The sequence below is a fragment of the Phyllostomus hastatus genome, unplaced genomic scaffold (genome assembly GCF_019186645.2).
Source record: "Phyllostomus hastatus isolate PE091 unplaced genomic scaffold, TTU_PhHast_1.1 phas_contig_196, whole genome shotgun sequence".
Taxonomy (NCBI): Eukaryota; Metazoa; Chordata; class Mammalia; order Chiroptera; family Phyllostomidae; genus Phyllostomus; species Phyllostomus hastatus.
The window spans coordinates 37,786,348-37,811,736 of NW_025333709.1; the positions used below are offsets into that span (position 1 = coordinate 37,786,348).

Genomic DNA, 25,389 nt, shown 5'->3' on the forward strand with positions numbered 1-25,389 from the left:
GTTGTTCTGGTGATGGTGACTCAGGAAGTACAGTCAGCAAGGTGAATGTAAAAACATTACTGTGTGTCATCAAAGCCAAAAATAGAAGAAAACAGTCAGTCACCTGTAGAATATTGCTAAGTGGTCAAGTAGGAGGAGATGAAACAAAACACTTTGGCAATGAGAGGTGCATTGTGGAAATAATGCCTGAATATAGTAGTTTTTAAGAAAAGGAGAAGTAAGCAAGTATGGTTACAAGTACAGAAAACCCTTAGTAAATGTTTAACACACAGGATTCTAGAGAATTTGGGGGATCTAGGAAAAAGGTTTGTTTGATTATAAGAGTAAGAAATACTAAATTACATATGTTTGATGGGAGGGGACCAGAGAGAGGGAGATAGTGCTGAATGAGGAGAGAGAATGATCATTGCGTGAGCACAGTTCTTGAGAAGCATCAGGATGTGGATACGGTGGCCTTGTGAAAAGGCCCTTCTTTCGTTATAGTAGGAGAAAGGCAATGTGTGAGTGCTGTTGAATACAGTTGATAGATTTGCTGTTGGAAAGATGAGAATGTTTCTGCCACTATTTTTGGTTGAGTTCTTCCAGAAAAGACTATGAACCAAGAATTCAATGCAGTTTATTAAGAAAGGCTTCAAGAAGATATCAGTAAGAAGATAAGGGGTAGCAGGATAGGTAAGAGGAAGGCGCTATGCAAGTTTGTGGTTTTGTGTGAAATTTTGTACTGACCCGGACCCAATGGGATCTATGGAGTATAAATTATAGTCTGGAGCTGTCTATCTTTGGGAAAACGGAGCTGGGATGATGTAATTCCACACCTGTTAGTAATTGACTGCAAACTTGCTCGGAGGTGGGAGTGAAATGTAAATTCCCAAGCACTTCCCGGCTGTATGGGAACAGCAGCTGTAGTGCCCAAGGACAATCAAGTGCAGGTCACAGAGGCAAGCCTTTAGCAGGTAAGCCTGCAGCAGCTGGAGGATTAGTTCAGGAGCTGTACAAGGGATTGTGAGGTTCAGGCAGTGCACCGATGCATTTGCAACTGTCCAGTTGTTTCTAATGTTTTAAGGGAACAGGAGGCAGTATTCTGTTAAGGGGGTTGGGCTGAGGAGTAGGTTTGAGATTAAAGGGAAAGGTGAAATAATCCTTATGGAGAATGGGAGAATCTGTGTGCTAGGGAAATAAAGTTGGCTTGTCAGTCACTGTTAAGTGCCATTACAAATTTGTTGTCATGACTTAAAATGTCTTCAGTAATCATGTTTGTGTGGTATTATATGAGTGGTATTCATATATCCAAGGGTGGGCTTTTTAACATTGTAGAAGGGGAAAGAGGATATTAGAAAGTAAGAGACCATATGATCTCATCTGGCTAAGGAGGAAAATGTGAACACGAAGGGAGTGATATGTAGTGGAAAATGGAGAGACAGAAGAACAGAAGGTGTGGAGATTTTAGTAAACAATGATAACAAGGAATAAAAGGTGACAGCAAATATCTGATGGTACGAGCATCAAAGGAGTGGGTTTTGGAGAAAGGGTGCGTCATGACTTGGTTCTACTGCCTAAAGGTTGTCATAGAACCAATACTAGAATTTGCATGATCTTCAGGGGAAACACTGTCAGCAGGGGAAATTTTCACTGAGATCATGAAGGTGACAGAAATACCCAAGGATGAAGTTTAGGATGTGGGAGGATTTGTTATTGGACTGTGAGTTCAAAGGATAGGATGGAATTTTTAGGGAAGAAGGGAAATGGTGCAAAGGTGAACTGGAAAGGAGACAAACAAAGAAATGTTGGAGTAAATGGAAGCAATAACCTGTAACCATTTTTGTTGTCCACATGTATTACGTACTATCTTTTCACGAACGATTACCATCTTGGTCAGTAGAGTCCTACCCAGTAGCTATGGAAAGGTCCCCTAGAGGGGTGGCAACACTATTTAGACTCTGCCTTAGAGACATACATGTTCTCCCCAAATTCTGGAAAAAAACCAACATACGTAGATCTTGATAAGAATCATAACTCAAGCTATACCCAACTCTTTAAAGAAATCTGAAGGGCTCTAGGATTAAAGGTAATAAGTAGATCACCAGTGATTGGCAAATTAAGGTCATAAACTAACTAAATGGACTGAAAAACTTAACTTACCCTGGATGCATATTAGTGTCCCCCAGTTTCAAGAGAATACCCCATTTAAGTAAAAACAACAAAAAGATAATACATTTCAGTCTTCAGCTTTCCTCATTCTCCTATTTTTCTAGGAGTGCTAACAGATGTTACTTTGTTATAAAATACTTTTTCTTTACTTCATATTGAAATTGGTGAAAACATATAAACCATAGTTACTTTACATTTAAAAAATATATTAAGTTATTGGATTTGACCTTGGCTAGTGTGACTCAGTGGATTGACTGCCGGCCTGTGAACCAAAGGGTCACTGATTCGATTCCCAGTCAGTGCACATGCCTGGATTTCAGGCCTGGTTCCCAGCTGGGGGCACATGAGAAGCAACCACATGTTGATGTTTCTCTGCTTCTCTTTCTCCATCTATTCCCCTCTCTCTCAAAATAAATAAATAAAATCTTTTAAAAAATAGTTGGATTTGTAATTAAAAAGTGCAGACAGTATAGTGGAATGGTAGGTGTCTCGATCTGCTCAATTCACACTTGAAAACTTCCTAATCTAATTTTCTCTTGGCTAAATCCTAGTTGTTGAGTTTTTCCACTGCATTTAATTATGTATTTTTAAAAGGTCTGCCACCCAAGGCCCTGACACTTTTGTAAATGTGCTGTGTGAGTATGCATCCTATATAGAAGAATGCCAAAAATTGATATTTTAAATCATATACTTCAATGTGCTAACACAAAACCCCTTTCAATTCCAGAACCAAAATTGATAAAGTTATAATTTAAAACACTTTAATTGTGTGATTAAGAAAACAGCCATGAGCATGAAAATTAAAAATGTATCAGCATAAAAACTGACATTAATGCTTATTAATATATTACATATACCAAGTCAAAAAATAGCATATTTTCTCTGTAATAGTCATTGTCGATGCAGTCCTCTGATTTTTCTACCTTCTTTGAATTTATCATATCTCATTCAATTAACTGTAAAAAGGTTTCTAAAATTGCCAGATCTCTCATTCCATAACTTTGATAAGGCAATATAATGAAACAGCAAATATGCAACATCTCAGTTAGTGCTCACAGGACATCTGCTAGTAAAATTATTATGCTCATTTGTTTCTCCTAGAATTTTTTTCTTTTTTAATGTTTTCATTTTTTGTTAGCTTTTCTGTACTTTTTTCTTTTACTAGCTGATAAATTATTTGAATTATTTTACAGTGTGTAACTTCTCCCAGAGTGTCATGACTCTTAATTTTTTCTCTGTTAAAGGGAAATACTTGAATTAGATCATCAATATTCCTCTCTGTAGTATGTGATTTTGAGGTTGGTTTTAATCTTGTTGTTTTTGTTGTTCAGTTATAGTTGTCTCCTTCTGAGGTCTTTTCACAGAAATCCTTTTAAAATAAGAGTAGAGAATATATACTTCCTTTATTTCCTTTTGTGTCCTACATTGTCTTTTATTAGTCTTAGAGCTTTACAATGCACATTAAGATTTTACATCCTTTAATCTCTGTGGAAGACATTTTGTTTCCTTTACTAAATGATCCAACTTTTCAACATCGTTTACTAAATAATCCATCCTTTTTCCCCAGAATTGTGCTGTCATGCTGTCCTGTGTCAAATCTCTGTTTCTGTGCCCTCTATTCCGTTCCGTGGACACACACTTTGTTCCTTTACTGTTACCACATTATGACCAGGGCGTGTTTAAAATCTGGTAGAGTAAGTCCTTCTATTTTGATTACCTCTTTTAAAATTGCACTATCCTAATGGACTTTTACTATTCTTCCACATAAATTTCAGAATCAGTTGTTAAAGCTCTTCTGAAATAGTTCTTATAGTTCTGGGGTAACTTAATCAGTCATGGTGTTTATGCACAATTGTATTTTCCTGCTTAGCAGCTTGTATAGGATTTTTATTAAGTTCTTAAGTAAAATATTCTTAGTTTTTAATTCTCTTAAACTGTACTTATCTGGTAAGTTATTGTCATCTCATAAGTTGTTTCTCTTCTTTTCTATTTAGTTTTAACCTATATGAGGAAAAGGATTATTTGTTACTCGAATATTAGAAATCATATTTGTAACATGTTTTGGGGCTGGAGGCTTTTTTGGGATGTAGCAGCAGATGGATATGTATGTATATTTATTTTTGATTTCTAATTAAATTTTATTATCATCAGAGATACATTCTGATTGATGTCCATTTTCAGTCCTTTATTTAGGCCCTTTGGCCTAAAATGTGATTGAGTTAAGATTTGTTATTTTGCTACTCAGAGCTTTGTATATGGCAACAAAATTGAGTTTATTTATTGTATTGCTTAAATTTTGTCTTACATTTCTTAATTTTCTCATTAACACACTTTTACAATATCATATTTAAATTTGTAGTAACAAATTTAATGAAGAACAATACCTCACAGAGGTTCCGTATTAAAGCAGACCTGAAATAGAGGCCCTGGGCCTCTCGATAGGCCTACTCACTGTGCAAGTACCTTGTTTTTGCGCACCCTCTGTGCCAGGTGACTCCTCTACAGTGGCCTTCCACCGTTCCATGTGAATGACAGATTCAAGAATTCAGAGTTCTCATCAAAACTCCTACTAATCGATAACCAAGAAATCATAGAGTGACTATTCTTTCCTTGGTTCCATTCAACTCCAAAAAAGATGCTAATGAGATCACTTTATTCATAGTGGAAGTGAGTAAACTGATGCTTATTAAGATTTAGTTACTCATCCAAAATTAAATAAAACCTGTCCCCAACTATGTTTAAAGGCCTCCCTTGGTTCCATTTATTAGGATATTTAGTGAGTACAGACATGTTTTAAATAGTCATGCTTTTTTTTATATTTTAGTTATTCTTACAAATAGTTTATAATAAGGTATTTATTCACAGAGGGAGTATGATGAATGTTTCTGTTGCAAGTTGTTGAAAGGAAAGGTGATGATACTATGTTATATGAGAGAGTATAACAGTAGTTCAAACTGTCAAAACACATTTGACAGAATACATGGAAAAGTTATTAATTTCCTGAATTATTTTTCTTAACTGTAAAAGTTTGTATGTCTTCTAAGTTGAAAAAAAAGGATATTGAAAGACTGTAATATATTCTTTAAAGTACATCATCTCTCTGCCTACCAACAACTTCAGTTTATCAGCTCTACAGTCATATGTTTTAAAGGGTCAGTGAATTCTGAGACTCAATGTAAGTCTACAAATTATTGGCCTATCGATAGCCAGGAAACATTGTGATTTTAATTGTAAGTATCAATAAATAAAAGATGTCAACTTGTAGCTAATAATTTCTGGATCTTGAAATGTTACTGACTAAAGCAATAGTTTCTTTGATTATAAGATAAAATTTTTGAAAAAATACAACTTTCTCTTTACATAGGTATATTGTCAATTATGTGATCATTCATATTCATGGTTTCAAATTTTCAAAAAGTTATAAGAGATTAACGAAGTTTAATTTTAGAACATGTATCTCTTAATGAATTTTAATGAACATTTCCTGTATGATTTTATGTCTTTTTTTAAACATATGATCCAATGACTACGTTTAGTAAAATGTTACAGGGCTTTAGTGAAACTGAGTGGGTCTTTGACACTGAGGATATATTGTATTTATGAATTAAATTTAGATTTTGTCATATAATCCACATAATCTAGGTTTCTATTTTAATGCTCATTAGGAATCTGGATATACCACATTTCAATTGAAAATATAAAAATTCATAGCATTTATTAAGCTTAAAGAAATCTTAAAATGAAACATTGTATAAATAGGCTTCTTAAAGTGTAAATATTAAAGATAACTTCAGAAAGAGGCAGTGGTGTCATCTTTGGATTTCTACTTAATATATGAATTTATAAAACACTTAAGAACAAACATAATATAGTACTGTGTTTGTATTTTTTCCTATGACCCCTTACTTGAGGTCATAGGGTCAATATACATCATCAATTTTAACAGCAAATATTTATGCAGTGCTTGTATATATTAAATTTTTGTGTATTTGGATACTTTAAAAGGAAAAGGACTTCTCTTTTTAATCTTCATATAATGGTTAAGAGAGAGAGAGAGAATAGAAATAAATAATGTAACATTAGAGTTGTATGGTCCCAGCAATATAAAATGCATTTGAATGAAATATAAAGAACCTGAACCTTTTATTGAATACACACAGCAGCTTTATGAAGAAAGTTCTGTATTTGTCCCCATCGTATGGATGAGGAATCCGAGGCTCAGAGAGGTTAAATAATTATTCCAAGGTTGCAAATGCTCAGTGGGCATTCAAGCTCAGGCAGGCTGATGCAGAAGTCCATGCATCCAGTCACTATGATAAATTGGACTTTCTTATATTAATATGAATCATCACATGGTGATATTATTTACTTGCAACATGAGATCTTAAAAATTTATATCTTATTTTCATGAAACATACTAGTTCATTTTTATAAATAGATGGAGATATTAAATTTGATGTTTGTAGATGTCTATGAGCAATATAATAATTCATTATTCATTCTTATAATTGATACATTTTTATACATATATAAAGAATATGTGGTTCTTTGACCATATTGTATAGAATTATAAAAATTTGCATAACATTGCCCTGGTTCATGTAATTCAGTAGGTTGAGCACGGGCCTGGAAACCAAAGGGTCCCTGGTTTGATTCCCAATCTAGAGCTCTTGCCTGGGTTGTGGGCCAGGTCCATGATAGGGGGTGCACGAGAGGCAACCACACATTGATGTTTCTCTCCCTCTCTTTGTCCCTCCCTTCCCTTCTCTCTAAAAATAAATAAACAAAATCTTAAAAAAAATTTTTTTAGTTGCATAACATGGAGTTGTGGAGATAATACAACTAAAGTTTCTTTAGTCATTGATTTAATACTTATTGATCTTAATTTATTATACTCAATTCAGCCTAATTTCAGATATTCAACTAATCAACAGTGTGAAATCTGTGATTAAAATTTTAATATTGGCATTGCTTTCAAATCTACAGTATTATTGGGATGTTGAGGCATGAAAATTGAAATGTTTCTGATATATTATAAATAATGTATTTTATTCTTTTGCTTCATTTCATTTTCTTCTTAATAAATTTCATATGAACAAAGCATAACAATATGTGGCTTTTATCAGTAATGTTTAATATCAATAAAATCCAGAATTTAAATATAATCATCTTCTTTTTTTTTTCATAACTTTTACATTCATGTTATGACTTTAATACTTTAAAAAATTTTATATATTTATTTATATATTTAATAGTGATTTAAACATATAGCTGTAGTGAAATATAATTCATATTTTTCTCAGAAATGTTGAATTAAATTCTTAAGGACTTTTCCTCTTATTTTTCTTATAATGGTTAAAAAAAAAACAGAAATAGAATGGTGGTATGGTCCCAGGAATATATATTACATCTGAAAGAAATATATGTCAGTCAGGATTTCTACAGTGTTACAAATTGAGCATTTTCCTCAGTGAGGTACAAACAAAATTTTTAGATTTTTCTCTGATCAGTACTCTTGTAGCTATACTACCTTAAATATCTCTTAACTACTGGCTAGCAAGTTTTGTAATCTTACCTTAGATGTTGATGTTTGCTAGTCTATTCTAGTTAGTAAGTGCCTGATCAATTTAAAAATAAATAACGTCCCATTTAAAACATCCTTCCTAGCCCATGACAGCATGGCTCAGTTGCTTGGGCATTGTCCCACAAGGCAAAAGGTCACTAGTCCAATCCTTGCTCAGGGCACATGCCTGGGCTGCTGGCCTGTCCCCAGGTAGGGCTCGTGTGAGGGGCAACCAATTGATGTTTCTGTGTCACATCGATGTTTATCTTCCTCTCTTCCTACCTTCCCCTCTCTCTAAATAAATAAATAAATACAATCTTTTAAAAATAAATAAATAAAACATTCTTCCTCCGTTGCCTGCTAAAATTTGTGGCTGGAGCATTAGTGTAAGTAAAGGCTTCTTTTTCCTTCCTATTTCCATTGTTTCATATATTCGATGAACACTGCAATCCTACAGGCCCTGTCTTTACTCTTCCAGTTTTAAAAACTGGGGATCCCAGGTTAGTAGTGTGGCAAAACATAGTCTCAGAAATTGCTTCTAAGTGAAGTCGATGAACTTGACTTCTTTTAGAATATAGGTAACTGAGTCTTCTTAGTTCTCAGCTTGAGAGATTCATTGTTGATTAAAGGGCAATAGGGAAAACACTGCTTAATATACAGATATGTAAGTATTTATTACCTTTTTCCTTCTTTGAAGAATAAAGAATAATTTTATCTCGAGAAGCTCACCCACGTCACTTTATTATTCCTACAGTAACACAAACCAAATTCAAGGGAAAAGTCTTTATCCCTTTGATATAATTAGTTTTATACTAAAGAAAGTAAATGTAGTTGCATAGTGAACTTGGAAATATTTGTGTACTAATCAGGATATAGAGCATAATAACTCTCTTTCTTACCACTAAAGGTTGAGCTCAGTCAGCAAGCCAGTTAGCTAATTCCCCACCAATTCCAGAGGATCCCAGAATGTATGAATGTTTAAACTGATGGGGTCAACAATTTTGCTTAATCATTCATTTTCCTTTACTTGTGGGTGATTTATCAATGATCAGATCTTTTAGCTTGAGGATTAAATATGCAAATATGCCTCTCATCATCTCATTTTTCTTTACATCAAAGCTTACCCATCTCTCTATTTTAAAAAGTTCTGTACCATCTAAATATACTATCAGGTTAACCAAAAAGTTTGTTTAGTTTTTTCCATATGATGGCCCTAGTTGTGCTTAGTTGTCTTTAACTTCATTCAAAATAACTTTGTTAGATTGTATTGTGACAGCTGTCATATCAGCATGCATTAACAAAAAACACCCAAATTGGTGATTTTTGTGTAGGCATTTTAATATTGGAGATGGAAGAAAACATACAATATATTCAGCATATGATGCTTAATTATTTCAAGAAAAGTAAAAATGCAACTGAAGAGCAAAAAAATTGTGCAGTATATGGAGAAGGTGCTGTGACTTATCAAATGTGTCAAAAGTGGTTTGCAAAATTTCTTGGTACTATTGACATTTTGGCCAAATAATTCTTTGTTGTGGGGCTGCTTAATGCATTGGAAGATGTTTAGCACTACCCCTGGCCTCTACCCACTAAAAGCCAATAGTAGGAGATAGCCAGCATTCTCAAAATATTCAAATCAATAAAGTCATTGGTGAAAGTGAAAATGTGTCTTTTATTTTATGGAAAAAATTAAATGGAATTTTTGGTCAACCTTATAGAAGGGAAATATAAGGAAAAATTTTAAACTGTTTAAAAGAATTTATCTCCTTTGTATTAAATTTTAGATTAAATTATTTGATTTTGAACTTGAAATTAGAGAAAGCATATTTTATAACTAACTTGGTTTTGTCATTCATCATCTATCTATTTTGACATGCTATGAGTCTTTACATCATAGCATTAATTTATAAATTAATATTTTGGTCAGGACATTTATTCTCTTGAAGATGTATTTTGAACTACACTTACATGGTACTAGATATTAATAGCCCTTTTTGTGCTTTTGAATTGTTATAGAATATATAAAAATCTGTATAATTACTATTATCTATGTAGAGATCCATAAAAATTTAATTTTGATTCTAATGATCACTTTTAAATATAATCACATTAATATTTAAATTATTATTAATTTTAGATGTTAGTAAGAACAAAATAATGAAATATTTGACAAAAAATGTATGTACTAAAGGAGGGCCCATTTTATTGTTTGTTCCTTCAAAATTGCATATACAAATAATTTTATCTTCAACATGTCATTTATTATAAACTAGAAGATAACATGTTTGTTAAGAATTGCCAGGAGTATCTTAAGCCTTGAGTCATATTTTATCAAATATTTGAAAAGCTGTAAAATAATTGGTTTAGTTTTTTATCCTGGAATGGGATTTTGTTTTAGTAGACCTGTATTGGTAAATGAGAATGGAAATTACTTAGCTTTAGAAACTAGTTTTGTAGATTTTTTTTTTTTTAGAATTAAAATAATGAATCAGGAGTGTATAACCTTCCCAGCATAACTAGTGACAACATCACAATCACTTTAGTTTGGATCTGGGGAGAGACACTGAAAAAAAAAAAGGTAGATTCTCTAAGCCAGGGGAGAAAACCTGACAAAATGATGGACAGCACTGCCGTATTGTAGGTGATCTATAGTGATGTCTGGATTTTGAACCATTGTATATTTGTAGGTCATTCTAAAAGCAAAATTATTGAAAGGTACTTTTTCATTAACATGAAATTTTATTTTGGACATGAACTGGTAAAATTAAGTACTCTATTAATTATTACACAGGCTAAGCTGCTATAAAAATATGCTAAAATATGGCAACTTAAACTTATTATATAAGGACGTAGGAGTTGGTGTACATCTAATGTGTTAGCTCCATGTCAATAAATAGCTTCAATTTATAGATCCGAGGCTCTACTGTCACTTTCTCCTAGCAAAAGTGGAGAGAAAAATGGTCAAGAGAAGACCAATTCCAACCATTTAATTGGCAAGACCCAGAAATGTCACAATTCACTTCTCTTCACATCCCAATGGACACTATTTATACACAGGGCTATAGCTAACTGTAAGTGGAAGCAGAACTACAATCTTTATTATTGACTGGCACAACTGGCTTATCCCCACAATTGCCAATAAAATCTGCTGTGTCACACCTTGATATCTCTCTTTTTGATATTTCACATCAAAGGTAAAACATCTCACTCCAGCAATTATAGTGCAAGTACTGTATTTTATATTTTGAAACATTTAGACAGCTTAGTACAGTTTTGTAGAGCATTTCAACATGTATTTCTGTATGCTAACTTCTGTAACTTTCTTTACTGGATATTGTACTATTCAAATTAAGGTAGAAAGTCATTCCAATCATGAACTTGGCATTAGATGCAATGAGAATGCATACAATGGAATAATTATCACATGTTATATAACTTTTTAATGTTAATATACATACAAAACTTTCTAGGCACAGCTCACAATGTTAAATATGATTAATTATTCGAAACACTTCTCTTTCACACATCCATAGCATTATTTAAATATCTTTTGGAATTTCATTTCCTAGTTTAAACATCTTTTAATGTCTTAGTCAGGCACTGTCCAATATAACTTTCTGTGAGGACAGAAATGTTCTAGAACTGCAATGACCAATACAGTAGCTATGGAAGCTTTTGAGTACTTGTAATGTGACTAGAGTGACTAAGGAACTGAACCTTACACTTGATTTCATCTTAATGAATTTAACTCTAAATACACCCATGTAACCAGTAGTTGCCATATTAACACAGTTAGTCACTGCCTGCTCCATCTACAAACTTATTTCCACTGTATCTACTTTACTGCATAATATTACTCCTGAAACATGCTCAAATGAATTTAGGCACTTAATGTTTATGAGTCGGTGCTTTATTTCTTGGAGGAGAAATTCTGTATTTTCAGTGTGACTGTATTCTAGCTTTAAAAACATAATCACTATGTAATATTTACTGAACACAATATATGTCTGGCACTGTTTTTAGCCACTTATATGTGACATATCATTTCATTATTACAAGAAAGTTATAAATATCACCATTTTGTAGATGGATAAATGGACAAAATCACAGGTTAAAATTTTCCCTACGTCAAATAACTAGTAGGTGGCTGAGCTAGGGTGTGAATGCCAAGCAAACTGGCTTCAAATCTCAAGCTCTCACTCCATTCTTTACTCTGTCATCATTCTGGAGAGTGAGGTTTTCATCAGTAGTTCTCTTTATTCAAAATGCATCACAGTGGGGGCGTTTCTAAAAGCTGATTTGTGTATGCATACTGTCAGAAACTATTGCCTCTGGCAAGAGGTAAGAGAAAAGAGTGGGCAATTTCTCTTCCTTTTCTGTCTCAGTTCACTGAGCAGCATTTGTGTTTGTAAAAAAATATGATCCAAAATGTCCCTTACTTTTGCTTGCACTGGGATCTTATTTTATCAGAATGATACTAAAAAATTTAGTAAATATAAGTGATCATGAACAGGTGCTTTATGTTTGCTTTTATTATTACAAAAGATTATTCAAATTTTTCTCTGTAAACTAACAGAAAGAATTCTAAAGTAGTCAGGATCAATTATTTTCAAAGGGCTATAATGTTCGGATTTAACTCGGGTCAATTATCTGAAGTTAAAATTACTTAGAAGCATACTGTCCATAATTAAGTAATCTCACCTACTAATATTACAGAATAAGGTGACATGAAATCTGTCATTTTAAGTATGCCCCTAAGCCTTTTCCAGATTGCTCATAAGATTTCTCATTCTCCAGAGAAATGCAATCTCAAGGAAATAAATGTCTCTGTCAAGTCACAAGTAATATGAGTACATGATGAAAAAAATGGAATTTCTTATTCTCATAAGGGATATTACAGTTTTGTAAAATTGACTTTTTCCTTGTTATTTAAGTTCTCATGCTCATTTTAGGATTTGCCTTTTTGATATAAAGGGAAGGTTATGCTGCCTCTTAGGGAGGTGGGGGTCAGAGGCCTTTGGGGACCAGGAGAATATTTTTCATATGAAATTCTTTGTCACAAAATGCTAATGTTGGTGTTCTTGTCTTTATGTCTATGCATTCTTTAGCTATGAGGATAACAGACCCTTCATCAAGTAAGAATGACCTGAATGGCTGATAAATTCTGTTTATCAGTGTGGTCCCATGAACCAGCTGTCAGATCCGTACTAAAAAGTCATTAGAGCTTCTGTCATTCACATTGAGGCAGAAGAGCAAACTGTGCAGGAAAAAAACAAAACAAAACAGGCATACAACTTCTTTGCAGAATTAATATGCTGCAGGTGTACTACCAAAAAAATTCTGCTTCACCTTTTTTAATTGGACATCACCTGTGTTCAGTGCCTCAGTATTAGCAGTTCATGTGGTACAGACTGGTCACACTGTTAATAGCTTTCTCTTTTTGTTGTGATGTGTTCCCCTGTACTGCATTATGTCCTCCCTTCTGTTGTTTGGTTGGACATCATCTAAAATTATTTCTTGATATTTTCAAAGTGATCTATGGGTATGAAACTACCTAATTGCAATTGGTATTAATGACTTTCTATATTACATACCCAAAAAGGAGAAACATGCTTCCTTGAAAAATTAAATTTTACATTTCTAATATTATCTCATTCAGTTTGACACATCACTTGATTCATTATTTAATTGTTTATAAATGTATTTTTTAAATTTCTGAAGCAAAGATACAAGTCTGTACTAATCAAATAAAAATGAACATAAATGTTAATATTTGGGTTTTTTATTTGAGCATTTGAAAATTATATGTCCTGCAACAATAAACATTTAAGATTGGCAACCTCTGGGTGACCTTGTTCTAGACTTTCAGTTTGTTCTTCTGGTGAAGAGTCCTTTGTTTTCATTTTCCCCAATGCCATTTCACTTATTTTTTCATGCACTTGCTTATTTTTTTCCTGAGAAATTGGGCTCATAGAAGTTTTATATTATTAACTCCTGGGACCATAATGCATCTTCTAGTGGATAATAGCGATTTGTCTGATTTAATGGCGATTCTTCCCATTTTTCCTTTTTTCCAATGTCTGTAAGAAGCTGGGAGCTTTACCTTGAAAGTTCCCATATTTGGATCTAAATTGTAGAATAAAATATGAATATCCAAGATGTTTTCTAAAACATAAGCCAACATGCCACATACAATTGCAAGCCTCCTTTAGGTATTCTTTATTCAAGAATTGTCAGTGTTCTAAATTACACATGTTAACTTTAGTGGATCTTTAAATCTGAAATACAGTGGCTCATGTAAAAGAAAAATGGTAAATATTTGAGATTAATTTGAATAAGACTTATAATATTTGACTACTTTGGGACCATATCTTTCTTAAGATGTAATTCTCTTTGAAAACTTTATTAAACCCAGCTTCAACTATGGCAAACATATGTGATTTTGTACCTCTTCATTTTGCAAAGTTTATATCCCCATAAATAGTCTTCCCTTAGTGTAAGTGGAGGATAATAGTCTGGTGAAAATAAATATTAGTGTCCCCTATTCAAGGAAGGTAGGTGGCTGGGAAAGCAAAGGTGGGTTGTTTTCATGAGTGTATAGCAATCTAGACTGGTTTGGTCCTATTTGCCTATATACTTTGCAGTTGAGATGTATTCCATTTTCAGTTATTGATTTCTTGTCTATTGGAAATATTTATTTTATATTGATAGTAAATACATAACACATAACCACAAATATATAGACTTTTGCTACTGGTTGTTTACTGTTGTGCACAGCTTGGAGGAAACTAGGGGAATGGAGTGCGATTGAGAATTTGTCTTCCTTTCTAGACTACTTTGTTCATACCACTCCATCCCCATTCTCAGCTTCATTTTCTTCCTTGAATTTACAGACACTTCAAAGAAGTGAAGGTGCCCTGAGCCTTTAAGCTTCTGTTCAACAGCACTTCCAATTACCTGATTTCCGAAGTCTAGTCCAACATTATATATTTATATATATGAATATATGTGTATATATGTATGTATCTATATGCATATATGTATGCATATATATGCATATGTGCATGTATATTCAGAGAGAGAGAGAGCAATCCAAAGGCTGAAAGAAAGTAGATCATGACCTGGAATGGAGCTATTTTTTTCTCCATCCACAATACCTCACACATATTCTACATAACTATGGTATCAAGTGGAACTTTTAATATTCATATATGTATTCCATATACGTACTGGTTCTTTCAAAATTTCTGTTTTTTATCAGTAAACACTAAAATTTTTATGGAAAAGAGGAAATATGGAAAAATGGGGCAAAAGGGTATCAGTCGATGCACTAATGGAAAGAGATCAATCAAACAAATGTCATCATACCAATGAGACCAGTGGAGACACTCATAGCTTTATAGACTTTTCCCCCTTGTCATGCATCCTAATTACATCTCCATATCATTTGCATATGTGCTGCAAATACGTGAATAATTTAACAGTACAAATCTGCTTCGGCTTAAATGAATTTCTGTGTTTATAACATTTTCATGTATTTGTCCTTAAACTTGAAAACTTGCATCACCATGAAAACGTTAAAGTACTTATTACCACCTGTCTTACATTTTCTGTGAATGAAACTTACTGTAACATTATTTTTTAGTGTCAGTTCTCTTGGTATGATATGATTCTGTTAATTAAGGACCAATTATTTGATAACCTTTAATTTTCTCTTCTCTCTACAGGTCATGGGTTATAGGTGCAATAGCTCTTCTCTGCCTGTTAGGATTGACCTGGGCCTTTGGACTCATGTATATTAATGAAAGCACAGTCATCATGGCATATCTCTTCACCATTTTCAATTCTCTACAGGGAATGTTTATATTCATATTCCATTGTGTTCTACAAAAGAAGGTAAGCTAGATTCCTCTATTTAAGAATAAATGACCTACCTCCCATGCTGGCAAAGCAACCATAACAAAACCATTCCTGATATGTTTGTCTCTAAGAAGTAGATCACTTCATTGGTTTAATCTTTAAAAAATATAAGCATAGTAGTGTTAGTACATGTGGTTAACCTAAGAAAACAAAAACAAAATATTTTTTATTTGGACAGTGCACAAAAAGTATATTCTTGTAGACTTGAACTTACAGTCTTTAATATTCTTATTGGAAGATACATGAAATTGGCATAATAAGAAGTAGCTTCTCTAAGATGTTATGGAGTCATAGTATTTACATGCATGTACATATATATACATTATATATAAATTATGTATACATATATGTGGCATGGCATAAGGAATATATACATTAGTTTCTTTAAAAACTAGTTTTATATACTAGAAAATATACATTTCTAAACATTTTATGATAACATGACATTTCTATTTTTTGAATGAATGATGTAGTACTTAGTAATGGTCTCTACTTTTCTTCCAAAACATCCTTTATACAATGTAGGAATTGGATGATATAGAATGCAATAAATAATTTTTACAGTAGTATACTTTTGTGATTTTTCACATCTACAAGGACCTAAAATATTCATTGTCAAAGTTAATTTTAACAACTAAATACTTTTATTGCATTTTTTAAATCTCAAGATATACTATTTAACTCTATTAAAAATGTGGTATTCATAGTTATGATCAAACAGACCTCCAGCTAAGACTGTCCAGTCAGAATCCTAGTTCCTCCATTTAAAGTGTATGTGACTTAGGCAGAGTAATTAGCCTTTATGCTCCAGCTTCCTCATGTGCAAAATGGGGTAGTAATTAGGAGATATTAAGAGGTGACTCTGCAAATGAAATAGCAAAATGTGAACATTTTTTCTAAGAAATAAACAAAAATAATTATGTTTTTAATACAAAGATAATAAAGGGTAAAGATGTCTCTCTCTTTAGAATTTTGGTTTGAGAGTCTAGCAGCATGAGAAACAAAAGTTGAAAAGATGTCTACAAATACACGTCACTAGTATAGCTGGATTGCATTTGATGTCCAGGTATAGATCACCATTCAAAACCAAGTCTTATGTTTTTAGTATATGCGACTTATTTAACATAATTGAAAAAAGTTTAAAAATGTGTAATCAAACTCAATTTTGTTATTCATTCCTTAGAACAAAGTTCAGCAAATTACAGCTTTTTGGCCAAATTTATTCAGCTTCCTTTAATTTTTAAAGCCTATCAGCCAAAAATGACTTGTACATTTTAAATGGTCACATTTAAAATTTAAAATAAGTACATAAAAAGATCCTTGGTTTTGCCTCTTGGCTTACAAAGCTTAAAATACTGATTGCCTGGCCCTTCATGAAAAAAATTACCAGGCTTTTATACAGAAGCTTACTTTTATGTTTTGTAATAACATGTATTAGCATATTGTTCTTTCATTCATTCTGTGTTTGGAATTTTTTTTCAATTTTTGTGACACTTTTATTGGCTTCAAGAACACAGCCTAAATCAAAGAACATGAAGAACACAGAATTTTCCCCTTTTTTTCTACAAAAAGAAAATGTACTTCTTTTTTAAAATTGCAGAAATGGTCTTAGGAGATTTTTCTTTTATTCTTTTCTTTTAAATTGAGATATAATTAAAATATACATTCTATAAATGTAAGATTTACAGTGTATTCATTTGATACACATATATGTTGCAAAATGATGACCCTTGGAGTGTTAGCTAATACCTCCATCACCTCACATAATTACTTTTTTTGTGGTGGTGAGAACATTTAAGATCTCTTTTCTTAGCAACTCTTAAATATATCATACTGTATTGTTAACTATAATCATCATCTTGTCCATTAGATCCCCAAACTTGTTCATCTTTGACCTAGCTCATACCATTTGACCAACATCTCCACATTTTCCCACCCCCAAACTTCTGGTAACCACCATTCTACTCTGTTGCTATGAATTCAACTTTTTTAGATTCTACATGTAGGTGAAGTCATACAGTATTTTTCTTTCTCTGTCTTATTTCACTCAGCATAATGCCCTCTAGGTCTACCCATATTGTTGCAAATGGCAGGATTTCCTTCTTTCTCCTGGCTGAAAAATACTCCACTGCGTACATGTAGCATGTTGCCTTAACCATTCATTTATTTATAGACACTTTGGTTGTTTCCATATCTTGGCCATTGTGAATAATGCTGCAGGAAACATGGAGTGAATATATCTCTTCGAGAACCTGATTTTATTTCTGGGATATATACCCAGCAGTGGAGTTGCTAGGTCATATGGTAGTTCCATTTTTTATTTTGTGAGAAATCTCCATACTATTTTTCATAGTTGTGCCAATTTTTGTTACCACCAACAGTGCACAGGGGCTCCCTTTTCTCCATATCTTCACCAACACTTATCTCTTGTCTTCATGAAGATTACCATTCCAACAAATGTGAGATGATGTCTCATTGTGGTTTTTATTTGCATTGCTCATATTAGTGATTTTGAGCATCTTTCATATTGGCCATTTGTATGTCTTCTTAGAAAAAAAACTATTTGTTTCCTCTGTCCATTTTATTACTGGATAGTTTGGGGATTTTGCTATCTATTTGTATGAGTTTGTTATAAACTTTGGATATTAGCCCATTATCAGGTATATTATTTGCAAATATTTTCTTCCATTGTATAAACTGCCTTTTCTTTTGTTGATTGTTTTTTATTGTCTAGAAGCATTTTAGTTTGATGTAATGTCACTTATTAATTGTTGCTTTTTGTTATGCTTTTGATGCCATATTCATAAAATCATTATGAAGACCAATGTCCAGGGGCTTTCCCCTCTGTTTTCTTTTCTCTTAGGACTATTATGGTTTCATGTCTTATGTTTAAGTCTTTAATCCATTTTTAGTTAAATTTTCTGAGTTGTGTAAGATAGGGGTTCAATTTCATTTGTCTGCATGTAGTTATCCAGTTTTCTCAACATTATTTATTGAAGTAATTATTCCTTCCCTACTGAGCATTCTTGGGTTCATTGTCAATTATTAGTTAACTATATACACAAGGTTTTATTTCTGGGCTCTCTATGTTGTTGTTGCATGTGCCTGTTTTTATAACAATGCCATACTGTATTACTATAGCTTTATGGCATGCTCGCATATCAAGAAGTATGATACCTGTAGCTTTGTTCTTTTCACAATTGTTTTGGCTATTAAGGATCTTTTGTGGATCTATACAGATTTTAGGATTTTTTTTTCTAAGTCTGTGAAAAATACTATTGAACTTTTGATTGCATTAAATATAAACATGGCTTTGGGTAATATAGATACTTTAAAACCATAATTCTTTTAGGAAGTTTTTCTTAAGCCATCTGATTGAATTTCAGCAATATGCCCCTGCTACTGTAATTGCTCATATGTTTTCATTAGAGAAATATAAAATATTCCCTTTGTGAGATATTTTGGTTTATAAGATTCAACTCATTAGCAAAGTTAAACTCTGAGTTGTGGTTTGTTGTTCAAAGCATCAATTGCATGTTTGTGTCACTAGTATTTCCACTGGTGACATTAAAGTTGTCAGTTTTTCTTTTGTTATGCATTCAATTATGTGTTACATCTCAGAGGGTTTTATGATTATTTTATTTCTGACCTGAATGTATAAAAGAAATGTCCCATTGGTAAGGCATATTTTCTTTCCCATCTTCTTAATCTAAAACAACCTCATATTAAAAGAATAACATATTATATATGATTCAGGTAAGGTGGAATATCAGGTGGATTAGAATACACAAATGGTTAAATAATCAAATAACTTTTATTGTAGTCTAATGATAAATATCTCATGGGCATGGTCCAGTAAGTAATATAAGTTCAATGTGGGACTCAGCATCACTAGATATCTTGACTTGCTGGTTGTTTATATAGTCAGCTCAGAACATTTAAACTTTGCTCGAAAATGTAAATAGTCCATGATGAATTCCTGTGGCATATTCAATACTGCTGCCTTTGTAACAGGAAGGGAAGTGGTTCTCTTTCTCTTTACTCTCTCTTTTGTCTCTCTCTCTCTTTTCTAAAATATTTGTTTAGATTTAAATCACTTTATAAAAAAATACTTTCTCATCTAAAAAGAATATCCCTGGTGGAGTATATGAGAAAAACAAAGTAGGATTTAGGTTCTGATCAAAGTTGAGGTTCTTGGAGATGCTTCATAAATTCATTACAAATTCTAAACTATAATTGATAGTACCTACCTTTGAGTAGAGGTAATTTTAAGGTCTGTCAAATCTAATTAAAGCAGTAGTCCTTATTTTTTTCCAGATGCAGAAAAGGAAATAACCTAATGGATCACTTTAGTAATAATGTTATTAATATAGAATGCTTTATTCAGTCATATATTAATGTTACAAATGTGGTCCCTGAGAAAGAATTTTCTGATTATAAAACATCCATGAAATTTGGATTTTATTCACATAAAACACATTGCTTAACCTATTTGTCTTTCAGGTTACTTTTATTACTTAACATTTTCATTGTTACTTATCTGTAAAATGTAGATAATAATTATTTTCCAGAGTTATTAAGAGGGCAGGGTCTAGTATAATCCCTGTGACTTCATGATCAAAAATTAGAAGCTTCTTTATCCCACCCTTCCAAACTCACACATATCCTGGGCACACGTATGTGGGTCGGGCTTATTTATTTTAATAAAGTAAACAAAACATGAATTGGCTTGTAAACACTGAAAACAAATAATTATTTCTAATTAGTAATAAATGTAGCATGGAAGAGACTGATTTGAAAACAGATCAATGTCATTTTAAATATACTAAAGAATATATAATTTGACATTCCATACCAGAAAAAGGCCTCACACATAGGTACATCATGTCTCTCTGATTTGCTCATGCTGTCCTAAACACTTGGAATGCCTTCTTGTCTCATCAATTTCTTCTTTTAACTTCATCCTCTAAACTGGCTAATACGGACATAGATTTTGAAGATTCTCTGAGAAGTCCTCTTCTCTCAGAAGCCTTCTCCTTCCCCCCGCCTGTTGTCAGCAAGCCCGCCTCCCTGCTTTGATTCGCCTGACTCCGTCATTGTGCCTATCACAGAGTAATCACACAATATATGTAGAAGTCCTTCAAATAAATCTGAACATACTCTGTCTCTGATTTGCTATAGTTTTAACCGAGTGAGCTTTAGGATATTAATACATAATATTTTAGGTTTGATTACTAATTTTAATATATCATTCATACTTTATTTTAGTTTTAATTAGAAATAACATTTTTCAAAATGAATATATTTATAATTTGAAATAAAATTACATTGGAATATTACATTGTTACAGTTGGGGAAGTATAAACTCATATGAAATCAGTGTATAAAGAGCTAAGAATAACCTTTTACAGTGTTACTTCATAATGAATGTAAATTTATGGCTGTAAAACCAACTGATCACATGTTCCAGGATGTAGTTTCAGGTAGTGAACCTGTAGTTAGAATTATTTTTGTTGATGTTGATGGTAGAGGTATGATTTAGGTCAGTTACTATTTATTTTTCTACATCTTGTTTGATTAAATAGGCAATAACACAAAATTTAAATATGATAAAAGTTATCCCAAAATTGTTGATGTAATAGTTTCCTGATTGAAAACATCCACTAAAAATGCTTATCTTAAGCCCTGGCTGGCATAGCTCAGTGGATTGAGCGCAGGCTGTGAACCAAAGTGTCCCAGGTTCGATTCCTAGTCAGGGCACATGCCTGGGTTGCAGGCCATGGCCCCCAGCAACCACACACTGATGTTTCTCTCTCTCTCTCTCTCTCTCTTTCTCCCTCCCTTCCCTCTCTAAAAATAAATAAATAAAATCTTTAAAAAAATGCTATCTCTCTTTTCCTGTGATTTTATATTGTAACCATGATTAAGAATTTAATCAGCAATTCCATAAAGCAAAGCAATCACATTTCTCTGTGATTGCTGAATAAAAACTATTTTGAGAAAATAAATGTAAAATATTTAATCTTATATTCTGAAGTTGCAATTTTGATCTCTTTTAAAAGAAATGACCTTCAAAGAAATATAGATTTAAAAAAATGCTTAAGCCCAATACATTCCTTTTTTTCTGTATTTAAATATTCCCTCTCTTCTTTTTCCCCCACTCCTCCCTCCCTTTCTCTATCCCTACTTCTCTCTATACATTCCTCATTACACTTCTGTGTAAAGTCAGTTGCACCAATAGCATACTTCATATTAAATTTATGAACCTAAAAATAGTGGCCAGAGGATTCCTACATTTTGGTTCTTTGAACTAAGAGGTAGTATTGTTGTGGTGTGATTAGATGTGTGTGTATGTTTGTGTGTGTGTTAAAGTTTGCAAAATTTCATGCTTGACGGTATGAATATCATTATTCTATATTGTAAAAATATGCTGAACAGACTTTCTTGTTTCTGTAGGGCAAGGAATTATATCATCTAAAAGTAAAACCCATATATTTTATACCATAGTTCCTAGCAGAAATGAATGACTCACTAACAAAAGCTAATATTTAATTGGCTAGGTAAGGAAAGAGTACGGGAAGTGCCTGCGGACGCATTGTTGTAGCGGCAAAAGTACAGAGAGTTCCATCGGCTCAGGGAAAACATCTGGTTCTCGGACTCCTGGGCGCTACTCTACAGGCTCACAGGTAAACCATGGTTGCTAATTAAAGTGAAATATCTTCTACCAATATTTTCTTATGAGTTGCTGCCCTTCCTTGATCAGCTCTAATTTCTACCCCAAGTGTTTGCACATCGACTGAATGACACAAATTTAAGAAACTAAATTGCAATAAAATCATGAAATGTAGGGTCTCTGTGTAATTAATGACATCAGATTGATTCAGCTGAATGAGTATATAGGTAAGGAAAGGAATTTGGTACTTCAATCCAAATTATAAGAAAATAATATTTTATATGTGGGATCTTAATTGCATCTTTTAGCCAGTGTAATAATTGGTATCACATACTGAAAATATTTACTTATTAAATGGTATGTTTAGTAAAAAAAGTTATAACTCATACCATATTGTTCACTAATTACTTGAAGAACAAGTCAGGGTAGTAAAGGATACTATAACAGCTTATGTTTAAACTTGTCTAAATGCTGTTCCATCAGTCCAGCACTAGATAGAATGGCTGCATTGTCCCCCACCAGGGAATCTGTAAACTTTTAGGTAACCTGCCAGCCATCTTCCCAGGCAACAGAACATCTAGAGCATCTACTGCCAAGCCCTTAAGGCAGCCAAGAACTAACAAATTCCAGAATAGAAAGAATGTCATTGGTTAAGTAGATGAGAAAATGAGTGGGAGACGAATTCAAAGGAAAAGTCTAAAGACAGATCCATGAGCATGTAAGAATAAATCTTATTTTGATTACTTTAGAAAGCAAGCGGAATGCTTTTTTAAAAAAGGAAGTGACAGGATATCATGAAAGTCACGTGATTACTATGTAAATAATGGGGGAAAATCCATTGACAAGACAAAAAAGTGAAAATTCTATCCACCTGTTGCTCCTCTATACGTACTCCCTGTCTAATCACTTTTTAAAGTTTGGCAATATCTATAATCACAAAATTGTATTCACTGAGAAGTGTATAGGATTGGTGTGAGTGTGTGTGTGTAAAAATTATGAGTGAAGTATTGTCCTCCTCACTTTGGCCTTCCTTTAATTGTTGTCATTTATCTTTTATTTTCATTGACCTTTTAGGTGTATTTACTTTTATTGTATGATATTTGATATTTTAAAATGTATGTAACATTTATTAAATGAGAAGCATAGTAATAAAATGAACACTTGTGCATCAACATCCAGGCTAAAAAAGAGAGCATTTTCCAGAAGTCTGCTTTCCTCTTTCTTGAAACTCTTCCCCAATCAATACCTATGCCATTCCACCAGAGAAAAACTTCTAACTTTTGTTTTTCTTTTTTTTTTACTTATTTTAATAGCTTTTCCATCTCCAAAAAGGATGCTACTTAGTATAGCATTTTTAATTCTTTATTTTAAGCAATACCTTATAATATGTAGTCTTCTGTACCTTGCTTTTTTTTTTAACCTCCATATTCTAAGCCTCACTCTGGTTCATTCCATGAATTTTTAAATGTTGGCTTTATGCTACATACTATATTTTTTTTTCTTCTGCCAGTGATACTTTTTCCCTTTCCTTATTTTCATATTTAATTATTGTTTTATGTAGTAGAGAGAGCTAAGTTGTTAGCTTCCTAGAACCTGAGGTAAATAACTGAATTCAAACACGAGTTATTCCACTTCCTAGCTCTATAACATTGGACATTTTAATTAGCCTCTGAATTTCAGATGAAGCTAATGAATAAAAGAGTACCTATTCCAGGGAGTTTTTCTGAGGTTTCAAAGAGTGAATCCATGAAAAACCCATACAGTCATGCCTTGGTACTCGTTAATTCATTCTGGAACAGGTGACAAGGGCCGAAACCAACGAGTACTGATGATGAAGTGCTTTCTCTTGCTAGTGACATGTGACTCATACAAATTCTAGCAAGTGCAAGAGTCCTGAGCAAGTGCTGAATGCCAAAACATTTTTCACATAAAATTGCAATGAGTACAGGATTTGACAAGTCCTGAAACTGTTGAGTACCAAGGTATGACTGTATTATAGACCTATAACACCTAAAGAATTGACATAAACTATGCATTATATATACCCACATATGATGTTTGCCATGTAGTAGGCATTATTTCAGTTGTGTGATACATTGGTTAAAAAAAGACAAAAATCTGTACAGTCTCAAATACGGGGTAGGCAAGAGTATGTTTACAGTTGTGAGTACACAAAACAATTTATTCTTGTATCATTTATTAATAAATGTATATCCATATGAACAACTGTATATTTACTTTTGCCCCCTGTATCATGTAGATATTAAACATTAGATACTGAACATTAAATGTAAATATAAGAAACAATGCATGGTGTTATAGAATATGGTAATGTCTATGGGAGGTAATAGTAGAGTTGAGTGCATGGAAAACAATTCTAAATAAGGTAGTCTAGTTAGGTGTCTTGAAGGAGAATGAGCAGAACCTTAAAACTGATGAAGGAGCCCCACACCTATATATGGCAAAAGAGCACTCCAGGCAAAGGAAACAGGTATACCAAGCCCCGAAGCAGAGGCATGTCTGGCATATTAAGGAATGGAAAAAGAACAGGTGTGGCTAGCTTTGGTAGGAGAAGCTAATAGAAAATGAGTTAATGGGGGCAGCTCACGTAAGTGTCACCTAACAACATCACAGTTTCATGAACTCTCAGTTACAATGTCACTTCTTCTGTGCAGTATCCTCAGAGTGTCCTAGACAAGGACATATCCCATTTTATGTGCACTTTCTAAAAATTTTAGTTACGTGGTATGACATTTACAAAAGTGCACAATGAACTCTTCCCCCTCCCTTGTTAAATAACATAATATTGGGACCCCCGGGAAACCCTGTGAACGCTTCTCAATCATCCGCCTCCAAACATGATGACTCTCTCAACCTTTGTCAGTACATTTTGTTTCGTGTGTGTTTGATACTTGTTCACATGAAACCATCCAGAACATGTCCTTTTTTACTTTGTTTCCTTCTTGAACATCTACATTGCTGCAGGAGGCTATGTTCCTTTTTTAATTTGGTGTTTTGGAGCCATTCTATAATATATTTATTCTTTCTACCATTGATGGTCATTTGGGTTCTTGATCATTGTGGG

The 25,389-nt window shown here is 33.0% G+C and overlaps 1 protein-coding gene across 13 annotated transcripts in view; it reads left to right on the forward strand.

Moving 5' to 3' along the window:
- Positions 1 to 25,389, forward strand: part of ADGRL3 (adhesion G protein-coupled receptor L3) — a 761,150-nt gene that overhangs the window by 703,638 nt on the left and 32,123 nt on the right. For 7 of the 13 annotated variants that reach the window (XM_045834530.1, XM_045834518.1, XM_045834519.1 and 4 more), the window contains 3 exons: positions 12,820 to 12,846; positions 15,439 to 15,607; positions 22,192 to 22,317. In XM_045834530.1, the coding sequence (XP_045690486.1) occupies positions 12,820 to 12,846; positions 15,439 to 15,607; positions 22,192 to 22,317 (322 nt within the window). The remainder of the gene's footprint in view (positions 1 to 12,819; positions 12,847 to 15,438; positions 15,608 to 22,191; positions 22,318 to 25,389) is intronic. The other 6 variants (XM_045834520.1, XM_045834522.1, XM_045834525.1 and 3 more) reach the window with 1 other exon arrangement.